Source organism: Leucopleurus acutus, assembly GCF_964270905.1.
Source record: "Leucopleurus acutus genome assembly, chromosome: 1".
Classification (NCBI taxonomy): domain Eukaryota; kingdom Metazoa; phylum Chordata; class Mammalia; order Artiodactyla; family Delphinidae; genus Leucopleurus; species Leucopleurus acutus.
The window spans coordinates 42208591-42227203 of NC_139142.1; the positions used below are offsets into that span (position 1 = coordinate 42208591).

At 35.7% G+C, this 18613-nt stretch overlaps 1 protein-coding gene across 6 annotated transcripts in view; it reads right to left on the reverse strand.

Moving 5' to 3' along the window:
- KIAA0586 overlaps positions 1-18613 on the reverse strand; it is a 121747-nt gene that overhangs the window by 11509 nt on the left and 91625 nt on the right. For all 6 annotated transcript variants that reach the window (XM_082844036.1, XM_082844037.1, XM_082844039.1 and 3 more), the window contains one exon: positions 17894-18002. In XM_082844036.1, coding sequence (XP_082700162.1) covers positions 17894-18002 — 109 coding nt within the window. The remainder of the gene's footprint in view (positions 1-17893; positions 18003-18613) is intronic.

Here is an 18613-nt window from a genome sequence, read left to right on the forward strand (position 1 = left end):
GCTGTAAGCTCGAGGCTAAAAGCACAGACTTAGAAGCTAAGCTACCTGAATGCAAATCACAGTGCCAACCACTGTGAGACCTGGGAGAAATACCACACTCCGTGAAGTATCACCACTTTGTGCTTCTATTTCCTCTTCTAGCTCATAGGTTTCTTATGATCATTAACCGGAACGATACATATAAATAACTTAGAGCAGTGCCTACAGAGGCACTCAATAAATGGTAGTTGTATTATTATTTAACGTATGATTATTTTCTAACTTTTCCCAATTGACAAAAAATTGATCTCATTAAGGCAATCTTTTCAAAATATATTTTGACAGGGAGACTTTTGGTTTAAGATCACATATTACAGCAGTAGAACCATAAGGGATCTCAGAGATGATCTTATCCTTACTAATAAGGAAATCGTGATTCAGGAAGTTTCACTGACAAAGAAATCAATGTCACAAATTAGTAGTAGGAACTAAAAACCCATAGTAAACAGTTCTTTCCCCACCACCCAACATTTTCATACTCTTCTACCAAGATGTATCTTCAGATATTGAGACCTGTAAGAATAATCAGAAATTATCTGTTCTACTTTCTAAAAATTGTCAAGGAAGGAAATATATAGTATGTTGAAGAGCATAGCCTTTGATTTCAGAATTGGACTTGGTTTGATTCCTAGCTCTATCATTTATTAGCTGTGTAACCTTGGGCAAAATATGTAACCTCTCTGAGTCTCAGGTTCCTCAAATATGAAATGAGACGACTATTACCTACCTAACTGGACTGATTAAGGATCTTAGCAGAGTGCATCACATAAAGGAAGTAAACATAATAGCAGCTATTACATATTGTCATTGCTGTTATTATAACCATAAACAAAACTCTCCTGTACCAAAACTGGGGGAGAATCTTTATCTCTACAATGATTTCTCCTAATGGTCAAAAAAAAAAAGGCCAACATGTCAATATCAGAGTTGACTATTCTCATTTTTTCCTGTAGCTGCCTCATAATTGTCACTTGCTGGTGATAGGGTTTACTGGAAGTGTGAATACTGTGCTCTGCAGGTGAGGATTAAGGTAGCAAACACAACTTCCACCATGGCCAATGTGCTTTGAAAACTGCTTATCAAGTTTGTTGGTTCTTACACTTCCTCATCCCGCTGTTCAAAATTGAGCAAACATAATACTCATTGGTATTTAAATGAAAGAATGAGAAGAGAAAATTTCTAAATATTTTATCTATAAATTTCTATTAACATTTCTGTGGAAGTTCTGAGTGGATAATATGGACTAAAAATTGAGTCATAAATTACCTATGAATATAATTTAGCCTTTTACCTTTATCACAAAAGGCAAATGTGTTAACCTTTATTTAAATGTTTAAAAGTACCACAAAATACAAATGATCTTAGATTTGGAAATAGAATCCAAGGCTGGGAAAGCAGGGATACTGCTGAAAAAGCTTTAAATGAGGGCACACCAACAGTACCAGGATTGTACCACTTGTACACTATGCTTCTTCCAAACACTCACCGTATTTCAGTACTTTAACTTATTTTAAATGGTCATTCAAAATCTTGTAGCTATATGGTGCCAATTTGAAAGTAACCATGTTGTATTTCAAAAAGTGGTATTTAAAAGGATAGGAATCTGGGCTTTATGTTCTACTCTTGTATTTAAAAAATTTTTATTTTTGGTTGAAAATTTATCTTCTGCTCTGTAATACTATCTTTAGTAAGAATCACTAGTATAGCAATACTTAAAGCTGTAAATCATTATATTATTGTTTTAAACAAATTCTTTATGTATTTAAGAAAACCATGTAGTACTACAGGACTGTTAACTGCAAAACAAGGATATAAAGATGAAGGCCTCCAAAACATGAATTTTTTTAACCCCAAAACAAGAGTTTTTAAATGAGTGACATCCAGAATTTGAAACAAATCTAATAAGGAGAAATCTAAAATTAGTAACATTCAGAATAGCTGGTGCTTTTATACTAATTTGAGTTCACTGAAGGAACAAAAAAGGGAATATTATTCAAGTAGTTAAATATATATAGAAGAAGTTAACACTTTTGAAACAAATAAGTTACTCATTGGCTGCATATCTAATAGGTATACAACTCTTGTCAATAATAGGATTTTCAGAAATAGTATCTTGGCAGCATAAAAGCTTATATTCAAATGCCAGGAAACTGATTAGTAACTCAGAAAATAGATGACCCACCTAACCTGAATGCAGAAATGATTTATTTGAATAATGTACACTCAATTATTAAGGCTCATTAAAAACCATTTAAGTGCTTGAATGTATTGCTGTGTAGTGTAATGACAAAGAGAGTTCCTGCCTTTCAGGGGCAGGAATGTCTAGAGAGACATTCCAGCATTAAAATGTGGTTGAGAACGGAGAGACGATGTTTTAGTAGACAACTTTATCTACAGGGTGCTTCCTGTTGGTTGAACAGCCTATGACACAGCTACTAAAACAAATTCCTCTCAGATAATCCTTTATAAAAACATGCCATAATGGTTTGAAAACTAAAAGAATCTTAAAAATTACAATAGGTTTGCCTTGTGAAAGAAGCCATACATTCTGTATGATTTCATTTATTTAAAGTACAAAAACAAGAGAACTAATCTATGCTGCTGGAAGTGAGAATAGTGATTATCCTTTCGGAGGTGGAAGCTGTGTCTGAAAGGGAAAGTGAGGGGCTTTGGGGGTGCTGGCAATATTCTGTTTCTTGAGCTACATATGGGTTTTACAAGTGTGCTCAGTTTTTGAAAATTCTTTCAGCTGTACACTTATGTGTACTTTTCTGTATGTATATTATACTTCCAGAAAAACTTGAGGTTGAAAAAAAACCCAATAGGTTAGTTTCATCAATTAAAAGATGATTCCCTTAGGGGCTTCCCTGGTGGCGCAGTGGTTGGGAGTCCGCCTGCCGATGCAGGGGACACGGGCTCGTGCCCACATGCTGTGGAGCGGCTAGGCCCGTGAGCCATGGCCACTGAGCCTGCGCGTCCGGAGCCTGTGCTCGTCAGTGGGAGAGGCCACAACAGTGAGAGGCCCGTGTATCACACACACACACAAAAAAGATGATTCCCATATAGTTTTAAACTGCTTTTCCAATGAATGAAAATGCCAAATAACTAACAGTACTAGGTAGGCTTTCACATCAAGTTAACATCAGCAGCAGGCCACACTGCTGACTAAAGACAAATTCCTTCCTATTTCTTTTTAAAATCTTGAAAAACCTGTAAGCTGAAATTATTCAGAAGCAGAAGGTTAGTTTTTGCTTTTGTCGCTGTTGCTTTAGTTTGACTCTCACAAGTCTAGTTTGACTTACTACTTAGGATGCTTGATGTTCACAACAATCATCCACTCAATTTAATTGAGAGCACAAACCAATCTCAGTTTAACTAATCTTGAAGGCATTTCTAAAAGCATTTCTAAAATATTAATACATTCTGGGACTTCCCTGGTGGTGCAGTGGATAAGACTCTGCGCTCCCAATGCGGGGGGCCCGGGTTCAACCCCTGGTCAGGGAACTAGATCCCACATGTATGCTGCAGCTAAGAGTTCACATGCCACAACTAAGGAGCTGGCAAGCCACAACTAAGGAGCCTGCCTGCTGCAACTAAGACTCGGTGCAACCAAATAAATAAATATTTAAAAAAATATTAAAACATCCTGTAAAAGCCACTTAATTCCTTATTTTGGATACAAAATAATCCTTGCTGCTTCAGTTTATGTCTATAAAGCAATGATATCATAACTACATTTAAACTCAACTATAACTCTTACTCAATAGTAATTCATATAACTTTAATTACGTGAGGCCACAGATTGTTATAGAACGTCACTATTATCACATTCTTATAAATGATATTTGATAGCTAACAAAGCTGAAGGCAAAGTAGGTCCCTAATATAGTTACTTAACAGTTTGAATCTAAGAGCTTCTATAATTTACACACAGAAAATCCATTTTCTGAGATGGAAATTCTAATATGAAAACCTCTCTCAAGTTCTGGTCTGTGACTATAGCTAAAAATACAGTGTATTATTTGTGTAGTCTTTACAGTGGATTTTGCCATATCTAGTCATTCCTAACTAAATTTGGAAACAAAAATTAAATGTGACATAGTGACCAGTTCACGTCCCTCAAGGCCAGACCTGGTAACTTTTGAAAAAGAATGAAAGAATGAAAAATGAGCTTTCAAATACAGGAAGCCACTAGAAAATAAGAACAACACTATTCCATATCCTAAAATTAGAGCTTTAAAGACTTTCTGTTGACTAGTAAGTTTCGGGGCAGGCAGGCAAGGGGGAATTTCTGCTCAGTGTACACACGACACCAAGGGGAATAAGGGCCAGTCCAAGTTCTATGTTACCATTACTCTGGGTAATAGTTCCAAGCTGTGAGGCACAGCTGTATGGGCCCTGCCAGCAAGGCCATCGCAGCATGCTTTGATAGCATGGGGCCCTGAAGTGTCAGGATATAGAGAAGGCAGCAGTTGTTGGCTGTGAAAACAGTCTGATACAAACCAGATGGGAACTTACTAGATGGGCAACACAAAGGAAAACAATTGGCTCATTCAACAAAGTCAGGCCCCTGCCCCAGAGAATTCACAGAAGACAATAACAGTCACCCAGAGTTGATGCAAACAAGAAACGGCCATGTGGTTACAGTTTAAAGAATTGTTTTTCCTCAGACTAAACGAAGTTTTGCTTTCTAATTCTTGTATTCATTAACTGTAGTTTGGTGTACAGGGCTTTTTGCCAAAGAAAAACATTTCATTTATACAATATATATTTTTGTGACACCGAGAGAAATATATGGCGGCATAGAAATTTTATGCTGCTTCCTGTAAAGTGTTATGAACATAGGTTAAGCTATTTCAAGAAATTGGCAAATTTAGAAAATGATTTATCAGGCTGACACAGTAATTAGAAAATAGCCAACATAATATTTCCATGACTTCCTAAGTCTGATTTGTTTTAACGTAGGCAGAATAACACAAAGGCAGTAATCACAGACTTTCGGAACTACACTTCTACCTACGTGATTTTTTTCTGACTTTATTAGATGGGACAGTATTATTGCAATTATATTCACAGGAAAAAAGTGCCAGTGTTCTCCATAACCTTACTACCTGAGTCTCATCACACTAAAAAGTACCTGTCCATCTTAAGTTGACAATATAACAGAGATTAACAATTAGATTCTAAGATAACTTTTGGCAATAACATTTCACTTAAAGACTTTGTATGTATATATTCCACAACAGAGTTGTTTGTTCTGCTATTTTAAAAGATAGTAAATAGCATTCTAGCTTAAAATGATTCACAGGTAACTGCATCTTTTTCCATTGGAAATCCCAGCACAACCTGGGCCTCTGCATTTACTACTAATTTAAAAACACACCCAAGGGACTTCCCTGGTGGTCCGGCAGTTAAGACTCCGCACTTCCAATGCAGGGGGCCCGGGTTTGATCCCTGGTCAGGGAACTCGATCCTGCATGCCACAACTAAGAGTCCACATGCTGCAACTAAAACGAGGCACAGCCAAATAAATAAATAAGTAAATATTTAGGGGAAAAAAACCACACACACCCCCCCCCCAAGAAAGCCTTATATTTGTAATCACTATTCTTAGGTGATGAATAAGGAGCCCATCAAAGAAACTCTGAAAATAAGAGCATTTTTCATGTACGTATTTGAACATATTTTATAATTAAGTAAACTGTTTTGTTTCGTACTTTCATAATAAACACATTTGTTTCTTAAAAGAGAAGACATGTATCTGTGGAACTGTGAAAATTACTGTGGTACTTGAGACACAACTCAGGTTTCCCAATTTGCATTTGCTGCACTATCCAGATTATTTTCATTGACTCTTCCCACCCTAAAAACTGAGGCTGAAAACGTGAACACACCCTTCCTCAGTCTTCCTAATCTTAATAAATGGCACTATCATTTGCCCAGTAAGTTTCAGACCAGAAATCTAGGAGTAATTAATCCTTGACTCTGCTTTCAATTACATTCCACATCTAATCTGCTTTAATAAGTAATTTTTGAAATAACGTTATTCCTCAGCTTTATCAGGTATATGCCATCAGTACACAGCCTGAACCTGACCACTGTGACACCTCCACTAGGGCACAAGCCACCATCACCTCTCATGTGTAATACTGCAACGGTCTTCCAGTTGATCTCCCTGCTTCCATGACTGTCTCCCTATGGTCTGTTCTCCACCTAGAAGCCAGGGGGAACCTTTTAAAAATGTAAATTAGAGTTTGTCATTCCCCAGCTCAAATCCTCCATAGGCTTTTCATCACACTCAGAATGAAATCCAAATTCCTTCCCAGAGTCTGCAGGGCTCGACAGGATCTGCCTACATCTCCTATCTCATTTCCTACCACAGCTCCCTTGCACACTCCCCTCCAGCCACACTGGCCTTCTTGCTGTTCCTTGGGCACAACAAGTTCATTCCCACCTTAAAACCTTCATTCTTCCTACTTTTTCTAGATGAAATACTCTTCCCCAAATGTCTGCAAGTTTTCTCCTTCCCTTCATTCTATATGGAAATGCCATTCCTACAGAGAGGACTTCCCTAACCACATGATCTAAAGGAACAAACCACTTACTTTGCTTCCTTCACTATTCATCCCTGCTTTATGTTTTTCTAAATTGATACTAGTAGAAATATTAATACAAATTGACATAGACATTATTTTTAAAATAAATAAAGCAATACCTTTTAAAAATGTTTTGCTTTTTATTTGGAAAGAATTTCATACTTAAGAGAAAAATTACAAGAATAGTATAAAGAACACCTTTTTTCACTTACCCAGATTCACAATTGCTAACTTCTTCCCCATGTTTTAGATTGGTGTGATATTTCCCTGTAACTACATTCAGGTTATGTACTCAGGTATCCCATCCGGAGGCACACAGTATTCATTTGTTCCTCTATGGCGATACTAATTTTGATCATCGATTCTGGGTACTGTCCTATGTTTTCCCTTTATACTAAATGAACCAATCTATGAGGAGATACTTTAAGACCATGCAAATATCCTGCTCTTTATTAAAATTTCCCTCTACACTTAGCATTCATTGATGACCTTTGCCCCATCTAATCTTTACTAGGATGGTTACAAAATGCTGACTTTCCAACATTAGTAGTCACTCCACATTTGCCCGTTGACACTTGGCAGTCTTCTGTAAACCTTTTATGTTTTTTCACAACACTTAACATCATCTGAAATTGCTGTAAATTAATTTACTTTTTTCTATGATGTACACAAGTATGTAAGCTCTGTGAAAGCAAGGATTTCAACTAGTATGTTCACCACAGTATCCCCAAGGTTTGGAAAAGCACCCAGCACATAGCAACTACTCAAGAATGAATAGAAAAAGGAAGAAAACTGTTAACAAGGCCCTTGCACTAGATGGGAGAATAAGACTACCTAATACATTTGATCCAATAAACATTTACTGGGAACTTACCATTTAGGGTGCTGTGCTAGAGAGCAGGTGGTGCAGAGATGAATGAAACAAGGCCATTGTCTCTAAGAAATTTACTTTCTAGAGAAGGAGAGGCTATAAGAAAATAATCCTACAAGGTATGATACAAGGGCTAAAAGTGAAGTATATACCAAATACTACGGGCCCTTCAGGGACACAAAGTGGACCAAGAATGTTTGTTTCTAGGATGGAAAGGTGGTGAAAGAGGGCAAGGGAGGGTACAGTTCCAAGTGAAGACATTGAGAAAGGCATGGCAGAGGGGAGCTTAGGAGATACTGGTAAGTGTAGTAGGATGAGGGTTGAGAAGAAATAGAATTATGAAATGTGAATGGCCACAACTGACCTGAAGAATCATCACGCCCAGCCCTCATTCTGTAGATAAGAATGAATGATCCTGCTTATTCCAACCTCATTCCCCTGCACCCCTGCTCTTTCCCCTTCTCCCCCTTCCCTTTCTCCTCTACTATCTCATGTAACCCCACCTTTTCCCTTCTTCCTATTCCCTCCCTTCCTTTCTCTGCACTCTTTCCTTCTCTCAGGATTATATCTTTCTCCCTCTCCCTTTGTCAAGAGTAGAAATGAGATGGGATCAAGGCTGCAGGTGGAAGAGTTATCTTTAAGGAGGTTTTAAAAAGCACGGCTCTTTCTTCAACCCAAAAGGGGAAAAAAATGCAAGGATTAATGTAAAGCCATAAGAAGTTGAAGCTAGAGTAGTTATAAATGAAAGAGTAGAACTTTTGAAACATATTTGAAAGAGTAGAATTTAGAAAAACAGAAGCATATATTAAAAGAGAATTGAGGGCTTCCCTGGTGGCACAGTGGTTGAGAGTCCGCCTGACGATGCAGGGGACACAGGTTCATGCCCCGGTCCAGGAAGATCCCACATGCCGCAGAGCGGCTGGGCCCATGAACCATGGCCGCTGAGCCTGCGCGTCCGGAGCCTGTGCTCCGCAACGGGAGAGGCCACAACAGTGAGAGGCCCGCGTACGGCAAAAAAAAAAAAAAGCCATCTTAGAGAACTTAGTTCCAGCTAATTAGTACCCTACTACTTCTGAATGACATCATATAAGTCCAGGTCTTCATCTCTTCTATTCCTTAAAGGAGATCACTCTATGTACAAAAGGGAAATAAGAGAGTCAATAACTTGAATTCTCCCTAGATCAGCAATGAGAACTGTTTAAAGACAATCCCCTTGGAATTTCTTCTTCTTAAAGACATCATAAACACTGTTCAAAATCAATAAAACTTACCTAGAAGACTTCATAGTCCTAAGCTTAAATTTTAATTTGTCTCTCCCATCTCTAAACAGTGTCTATGATTCTCATTTGTACTTCACTTCTAAATCACTACAGGTTTGCTTTGGTAGAACATGTCTTCAAAAGCTGCCATTAGGCCTGAATTACATGTTTACATATGAATTACATGGTTAAAAATATGCCTTTTACTTCACCAATGTTATTTGTTTTTTGTAGCAAAAGATGATCTTGGGAGATTTTTCCCACTTAAAAAAATGTTTTAATGATTCTGTAATAAAGCTAGTAGTATTAAGCCTACCCAGATGATGTTAGAACTTTGTTTGGAGTGGGAATAGGGAAAAGGCTGAGCCCAAAGGCAAAAATTGAGGACATTTTATATAAATAAAATCTTATTCTATATAACATCAATAATAATAGTGATAATAGTGGTAAAAAGCAAAATTATTATGGATAAGAAACTTTAAATAAAGTATTAATTTAATAAAATAAAATATGTAAGTACAATAAAACGGTGAAAAATGTTTTTCAAGAACACATGAGGAAGGTTCCTAGGAATGACAATGAAATTATATCGCCTTTTGCCATTAGAGTTACAGGGTTTTTTCCCTAAGAAATTTAATCATTTTAATACCTTTATGTGTACCCAATACTGCCCCTAATTTTAATCCTTACTTTTAATCAGGATGCAACAGCTCATAAATGATTACTGAGCTCTTGAGTTATCAGTTTCTCTCTTGGATTAAAAAATGAGAGAACTGCTGACAGAACGCAATTCACAAAAACAGTCACTTGCCAGTAGATAGGATTATAGATTGGAAATCATCCTGGTTAATAAGCTTCACTATATTTAATTGTCCAACATGCAAATCAATTTAAAAATTTTGTAAAAGAATTCTAGGTGTTGTTCGTTTGTTTTTGTTTTTTTAACATCTTTATTGGAGTATAATTGCTTTACATTGTTGTTAGTTTCTGCTGTGTAACAAAGTGAATCAGCTATACATATACTTATATCCCCATATCCCCTCTCTCTTGCGTCTCCCTCCCACCCTCCCTATCCCACTCCTCTAGGTGGTCACAAAGCACCAAGCTGATCTCCCTGTGCTATGCGGCTGCTTCCCACTAGCTATCCATTTTACATTTGGTAGCGTATATATGTCAGTGTCACTCTCTCATTTTATGCCAGCTTACCCTTCCCCCTCCCCATGTCCTTAAGTCCTCAAGGTTTAATAAATATAAATTATCTTAAATATATTCACTGAAGAGTAAAAAAATTTGTTGAAAGTCATTTTATCTCCCTAACACTATATGGAACATGTACCATCTCTAGCATTTTCTCACCAACGTCCTTAAAGCTCAGAACCAATATAGATTCAACGACTATCTGTTAAAGAAGAGCTGATTACAACATGGTATTCAAAAAAGGAGAGGTGTCCTGGAGACAGTCACGCTAATAATAGCTAATATTTTCATAGCTCTTAATATGTGTCAAGTCCTATTCTAAGTGCACTACTACCTGTCTTCCACTAGGATATCAACCTTCTGGAAGAGATACCATATTACAGATGAAAAAAGCACAGAAAGGTTAAGTATCTTGCCCAAGGTCACCAGCTAGTGAATAGCTAGCAGAGTTAGGATTTGAACCCAGGCAATCTGACTCCAGAGTACAAGCTGTATGCTGCAGTGCTTCAAATTCTACAGTAGAACAGACATCAGCATGAACATCTGGAGTCATTAAGCAATGTTTCACAAAGGGTGGTCCTTCTTCTTCTGCATCAGAATGACCAGGGGTGCTAGTTTAACATTCAGATTCCCAGGCCCCACCTCAGGCAACCGATCAGAGTCTTACAGTAAAGCCAGGGATCTGCATTTTAAATTAGAAATGCAAGAGATTCTTAAGTCAAAGTTTGAGAGACAATGTATTAGAGACTAACAAACAATCCAGGAGTAGTGCATCCTACAAGTATAAAAATATTACTTCTCTGTTCTAATTCATTCTGAATTGAAATAATCCAGCTTCTCTTTTATTTAGGGTAGAGCTGGGTTAGTAGAATAATCCATTGTTATTGTGGTTGAAATAGTCTATCTAATTTGTATTTTATTTATATAAAACTAAAATCACAAAAAATTTAAATGATTATTCTGTTGATTGGAAGAAAAGCATCTGTAATACACTAACTTGTCAATGTTGTTAGTTTTACTTGGAGGAGGGCAGTGTAGTATGATAGAAATACTACTACACTAGGAGTAAGAAGATCAGATGCTACCACTAATCAGAATTATGACCTTTGGTTCTTGGGAGCAGGGGCATCATCCCCAGTTCAACAGAACCAAAAGTCTTAATTCTGATTAGTGGTAGCATCTGATCTTCTTACTCCTAGTTCAGTATTTCATTGATATTAAAATATAAAGATATTATCAAATCTACACTTACCTCTGTGATTATTTTGGAAGGTTAAATTTTGCTCAGTGGCTGTTGAATAAAAAGGCTACTAAGTTTAATGAAGAGTTTAAATCATGTTTTACATCAATTTGGTTTCTAAAAAAAAATAGCATAAAAACTTTAAAGTCAGGTTTCAGGAAATCTGGCTAAGAACAATGAAAGCGTTGCAGAGGTTTCTGGAATACTGGTGAGTCTTCAGAACAATCCTGGTATATGTATTTGGTGAGACAGGTTTAATATCAAAGACTTGAGAAAAATCTACATGCTCCATACACAGTGTATAAATAATTCTACAACAATAAGAAAATTAAATAATTTCCACAATTAAAATACTCTTACATAGAAAAAGAAATCACTTTAGCACCAACAAGCGAAAATGTTATGGAAATCCTTGAATAATTTTCAGTGTCTTTTCAAATAGATTTTCCCTATCAATCCTCTTTGCATTTTGCTTATTTTTAGGGAATAGTCTTAGTTAAGCACATTTATCTCCTAGATTTTATATATATATACACATATATATATATATATGTGTGTGTGTGTATATATATTTCTATTTTTTAAATCAAAGGTGTAAATCCTTTCTTGTAGGAACAAACAGTTGAAATAATAATCTATGATAAAAATTCATTAATGTGCCAGAAGAGTGTCTTTTCTCATATGGTTTATGCTCCCACCTCCATCCATTCAGAAAATATAAGAAATGTATATACATAAAGACAATCAGCAAGTTGACCTAACACACTTGCTGCCATGTGTTTATTTTTTCAGCACTATAAGAAAAAAGTGACAATTTGACAGTATGATTACCTAAAGATGTTTATCTTTTTGAATTTCATAGTATTCTAACAAATTATTTCTGAGACTCAGTGTTTTAAAGAAATTATTCTTCTCAAACTACCCCCTTTATTCTTCTTTTTTTTTTTTTTGTGGTACGTGGGCCTCTCACTGTTGTGGTCTCTCCTGCTGCGGAGCACAGGCTCTGGACGTGCAGGCTCAGCGGCCATGGCTCACGGGCCCAGCTGCTCCGCGGCATATGGGATCCTCCCAGACCGGGGCACGAACCTGCGTCCCCTGCACCGGCAGGCGGACTCTCAACCACTGCGCCACCAGGGAAGCCCCCCTTTCTTCTTCATATCCCTTGAGAGCAGATGTTTTGTCTTATCCATCTTTCTAGCTCCAAAGCACCTTCTACAGTCCTTTACACAAAAAGGATGCTAAAAACACTGACCTAAAAATAAATGTACAATGGAACATTATTGAGCCATAAACAGGAATGAAGTAATGACATCTGCTACATGAATGAACCCTGAAAACATGTTAAGTTGAAGAAACTAGACACAAAAACCACATATTGTATGATTCCATTTACATAAAATGTGCTGAATAGCTAAATCCATAGACATAGAAAGTAGACTAGCAGTTGACAGGAACTGGGGGGAGGGGAGAATACAGAATGAATACTAATGAATATGCGATTTCTTTTTAGGGCAAAGAAAATTTTCTGGAATTTCCATAACTTTATAAAAATATTAAAAATCACTGAACTGTACACTATAAAAGGGAAAATTTTACGATATCTCAATTTAAAAAAAAAGAATGAGTGAATGAATGCTCACACTATTTCTCTTTCATTTAGAGTTAAAAAATACTGCCCACTGACTAACATGTAACCCGATTTAACTTTCTCTACCCTTTAGCATATGCTTGGTTGCCCCTTCCCCTTGCTTAACTAATATGTCCTCAAAGAACGAACAATTTTTATACTACAAAAGAAATCACAAAATCTTTTAGAAAAGTAAAACTGACTTTACATTATTCCACCGTGGCTGTCTGTACCATGTCTACATTCAAAAGTTTCAACTGAAAAATGATTATAAGGAACTATTCTCATTTTTCACCTTTTCTTCTTCCTTGTACCTTTTTACTAAATAACAGCATTAAACGTTGTTTGGTGTCAAAAGCAAATGATGGAATGAATTATCAAATTCAATTCAATGAACACATTGACTGTATTTAAGCACTGTATTTAAGCACAGTGCTATGTTGGGAAACAAGGTCTATTAAATAAATAGGAAAACCTATCTTAATAAATAAACCACAAAACGATCCCATATATCACCTTCTCTGAAACTTTAATTAATCAGTCTGGAGAATACAGCGATGGTAAAGGCAGCTCTTGCCACAAACTGTTAAGTCACACAAATATTTATTAAGTGCTTACTCAATAAAATGGTATAAAACAAGGAAAAGAGCATCAGCTTTGCCCTCAAGTAGATATGGGCTTGAATTCCACACCTTCATTTGCTAAACTGTGTGCGTTGGGAAAATTAGTTAACCTTCATGAATCTTACCCTTTCTCGTATAAATGCCACACTACCTGCGTGGCATGGTATTATGAGGAATAAATGAGATAGCATAAAGTGCCTAGCAAGGCTTCAGTAAATGGAAACTATTGTTAAGATTATGATTATGTTCCGGGCACCAAAGATCTGGAGGGTGGGGTTAAGGATGAATAAGCCATTTTCAATTGGAGGTTCAGTAAGGACTCAGGAAAATGCAGCTGAATTTTGAAGAATAAGAAGTTTCAATTCAATTTGGTAATATTCTGTAGAGGAATTTTCTGTCTATGTTCATGAGAGATACTGGTTTATAATCTTCTTTTCCTGTAATGTCTTTGCCTGGTTTTGGTATCAGGGTTATGCTGGAAAGAATTCAGTCCTTCTGGCAGTGGCGGCCACTCTCCTCTTCCAGGCCTGCACCAGTGAAGAAGAATCTCTCCAGTCTCCTAATCTTTCTGTTTCTAGAGGTCTGTGGAGAAGGGACTGCAAGTGAGAGTGAACCACTTTTGTATCAGTAGCTACCAATGGCTCTATGCTTGGCCTTTAGCAATTCATTAAAGAAAAGTCTAGTCAAATACATCTTATCTGCTTGTATGGTGCCTGGTATCTCTTCCTGTAACTGTGCTCTGGCACAGTGACAGGGTTCTTGTGTCTCATATCTCGGGAGGAGTCTGTCTTTCCGTGGACTTCAGGCTACTTAGTTGCTGTACATCATAAGCCCTCTGATGGGTTCAAGAAATGTTATGATTTTAGAGTTTATCTGACATTTTATTACAGTTAGGAGAAGAGACACTCTCCACTTTCCTCCTCCTAGGTGGAAACAGAACGCCCACATTCAGCAACATTTTAAAGTGAATTTCTATTTTATTAATCAATAATAGCATGGATTTGTGAAAGACACATTTATTCAGATTACACCTTTGGATTCATGGACTTTGGGCAGATTTATTACTCTGTGCCCCATCCCTTCCCTATCAGAGATCTACACACATGGCTTTTAAATCACTGTCATACTTTATGAGAAAAAAAATCAATTTAAAAAACTGTTAACTGTGATTTTAAAATTACTAAAATCAATTGTAATTTTGAGCTATTATAATTTAGTTATATTTCAAATACAAAAGCAAAAATTTTCATTTGCACATACGGTTAGAAATGGCTTCTAAATATATATAAGCTTTGAATTTCCTAATTCTCACATATCTAAAGTCACAATCACTGTATGTTAAGGTATAAAAGGTGCTACGATGGCTAGGAATTAAACTCAGGACATAATGTCAAAAAAAACCTATTGTGATTTCCCACAAAAATGTAACCTGCTTTTGATAAATTAGTGCAATTACATTAGTAATTACTTTTAGCACTTTGATACATATTTTCTGAGCAACATATTTCATCTACAAATAAGAAAACTGAAGAATGCTGTGGTTTTCAAACAACTTTGACAACTAATCTGTCCTACCATTTAACCATACAACATATGTTCTAATTTTCCCCCATTGATTATAGTATAGCCTATTTGACTTTCTAATTATTCTTTATTATGCGGTTCTTAAAATTTTAAGAGAAAAACTAAAGAAGAAAAATATTTTTAAAAGTGAACTATTTTAATACATCACTTTATAGAATTTAATTGTTCCTGGGTTCATAACAAATAAATGGATTGAAAACTAGTCTCTCATTTGTACTGAAGAAAGTTAACTGCACAGTGAAAGGGAAAAACATTTTAATGACTTACTAAATTACTTAAAAAGTTGCTTTCACGGGCTTTCCTGGTGGCGCAGTGGTTGAGAGTCCGCCTGCCGATGCAGGGGACACGGGTTCGTGCCCCGGTCCGGGAGGATCCCGCATGCCGCGGAGCGGCTGGGCCCGTGAGCCATGGCCGTTGAGCCTGCGCGTCCGGAGCCTGTGCTCCGCAACGGGAGAGGCCACAACAGTGAGAGGCCCACGTAACAAAAAAAAAAAAAAAAAAAGTTGCTTTCACTATAAAACTGTTAGACACATTAATCAGGACTTAGAATCAGATAAGTGGTGTCATGTGCTCAAAAATATACCCAATGAATTAAATACCAAAAGAAACAGATATTATCTTTCAGAATTCAATTCAATTTCTCTCTTTTGTATTAAAATCTGAACGTAATAATCAAGCGGAGAGGAAGGAGACAAGTACTTTAAAGATCTCCCAGAAGCATAGTGCTAGAACCTACGTCCTACCATATCTTCAGTCAATTTTTAATGGATGATCACTAAACTACTGCTACTGCTAGTAAACGGCTTGATTTCTTTATATACATATATTAAACTACTATGCATTTCAAAGTGAAATACATAATACTTCTTCCTGAAACAGCCATAATTTGGGCTTCAAGTATTCTTAGAAGCATTTATCTTCCAGAAAAGATGTGGTTTTGATTCCCTTGTGATAAGGTGAATTTCCTTCATTATCTTCAAGCCCTTTGTATATGATAGGATTGAATTCCTTCAAGGTCACTCAAAGTTGTGAAAGCCCTAGAGGATTATTTTGGCACTCTGACTCTCTTATTCTTTGAAACATTTGGCAGTGTATCAGAGCTTCATCAGAGAAAAAAATTAAATCCACAAAATTTATAGGGGAAAAAGTCATAACTGACTATATTTGCCAAGGGAATTGTATTCATTCAAAAAATATTTAGTATGGAGATATGTATCAATTATAGAGTGAAACACTTGGCTCCTATTTAAAATGTTTTATCTATAGCCCACTGGGTATTTATTTATCTTGGTTAAAACTGACATAGGCCTGCGGCTCTCCTAACTTCTGTATTGCATGTAAAATTAAATGAAAATAATTTTTACACATATTAAATCCAACTGTTCTAGATTCTTTCTAAATAAAACTTCCTCCTACTAGCTAACACATTGGTTTCTTTTATTTTTCTTATGATTTTTACTGACATTAAATGTTAACTGCACACTATTATTTAATGACGTTGTAAGTCAACAAAAATTTAAATATTGCCATCTTGTGGTCAGACATTCTTATATGTGAAACTGAAAACAATGCCACTTTCCTAAAGAGAGGTATTTACCCTTAAAATCTTACCAAAGATATTTTCCTATCAGGTGAGAAAAATGATCATACAACATTCTCCAAGGAGACAAAATTCATTTATAATTTTAAGAAATTATAATTTTAAAAAAAACTAAATTAAATATACAGTCATTGATCATGAATAGTAACAGAATTCAGTAGAAGGACATCAAGTCAGTCCTGATATTATCTTAGAAATATTCATTTGCTTATATCTACATACTGTCATGATTAATTTTTAAACACAATGAGGAAAGTGTTACAGGTAATTTTCCATAGGATTTTAAGATATAACACTAACACTACTGTACCACTGTTAGGTTTTAAAAAGTGGTCAGGAGGGGAAAGTTCTGAAAAGCTGGAGCAAGAAAGGAACAGAAAACAAGCAGAAAAGTAAAACCCTAAACCTCATATAACATAATCTTAAGCACTTCCTCATTTAGGTCCTCCCCAAACTGCCAAACAGTTACATTTGTAATTATATTGGCATTCAATATATGAGATAAAAAAACACAATTACAAAAGTGAAGAAAAACATTCCACTGCTCAAAATACTCCTAATACTTCTACCTGGACTGTAGACAGAAAGTTTTTAAACAGAAGACATCTTAATTTCTACTGCCAAATTTCAGAATTTAGGTTATATAAAATTTAAATGACAAAGAAGCAAGAAGGCAAACTAAGCACAAGGCCAACAGCTTTGCAGAAACACAAAGACAACATCAAATGCCGGGATGCTGACTGAAGAATCATTTAGCCACACAATTTTGGTAATCAAGCAGTACAGAAAAGTTCATTCATATGATAGCATCTAACATGAGTTCTTTGTTTTCTAACTTGTATCTGTTGATCAAATCGCCACACAACATAAATAGCCTTTACAAAGCTCCTTAACAACCATAATCATTGCCTTTATATTATAATTTAAAACAGACAACTATGATACAGATACAGACTTATACATAGATAAAAAGACACTGACATTCAATTGTACAAGAACCAAAAGGTAAGATTAAAATAAAAATACTACCTAAGAGTTTTTAAAATCCATTAGAAATAGTGTTTATTGGTAAAGAGAACTAACAAATATACTCAAATACAATACCAGATTCTTTATCCCAAAGGGCTAAATCAAAGAAAACAAAAAAAACCCCTAGAGAATAAGAATAAAACTTATATAAAAGAATTCTCATTATATACGTGTTCAATTCACAACATATATCAAACTCTTATATTATTACAAGGAAACAAATCTTACCTTGTTGCTGTGAAAGTGAAATATCACATTTATTTCTTACACGTATTAAACGACTTTGAACTGGCTTGTGTTCAACTTGCTTAACATCTTGGTCTTGTTTTTGTTGGTACTGAAGAATTTAAGACATGAAGTCATAATATTATTTTTTAAGTTACTTTAAAAAGATCTGAGCAATTAAATTATTTAGGTGTTTATTATATAAAATTTGGATATCATGCATGCTTTCTAACTACCAAATGGGTGATGGAGTACATATTACTAAAGAAAAGATATTGCAAATAAAATCTTTCAAAAGATTTGGGTAATATACACAGATTTCAGATATTCAAATCATTTCTATTTTTCCTAGAGAATTCAGAGCTACTTATAAACCAACTATTCTAGATACATACATGATGGATTTAGACAAGATAAAAACTTAATTTGACTGTAAGCACTTCCATATAACCATTTTTGCATAAAATGAAAATCTGCATAATGTAATGCAATTTTCAAAGAGCTTTTATATATAATAACATCACTGAATTCTCACAAGTGTTGAGTAGGTATTGTTACCCTCCTTTGCCATTCAAGAAAAGTACACTCTACCATAAGCCCCATCATCTCTCTTCCTTACTACCACCTAACGAAATTTGAAATTTACAGTAGTCACAAATTCCTTCACAATCACACATTACAAATTGTGATGACTTTAGCCATTTTCTTTCTCCCCTTTCCTGT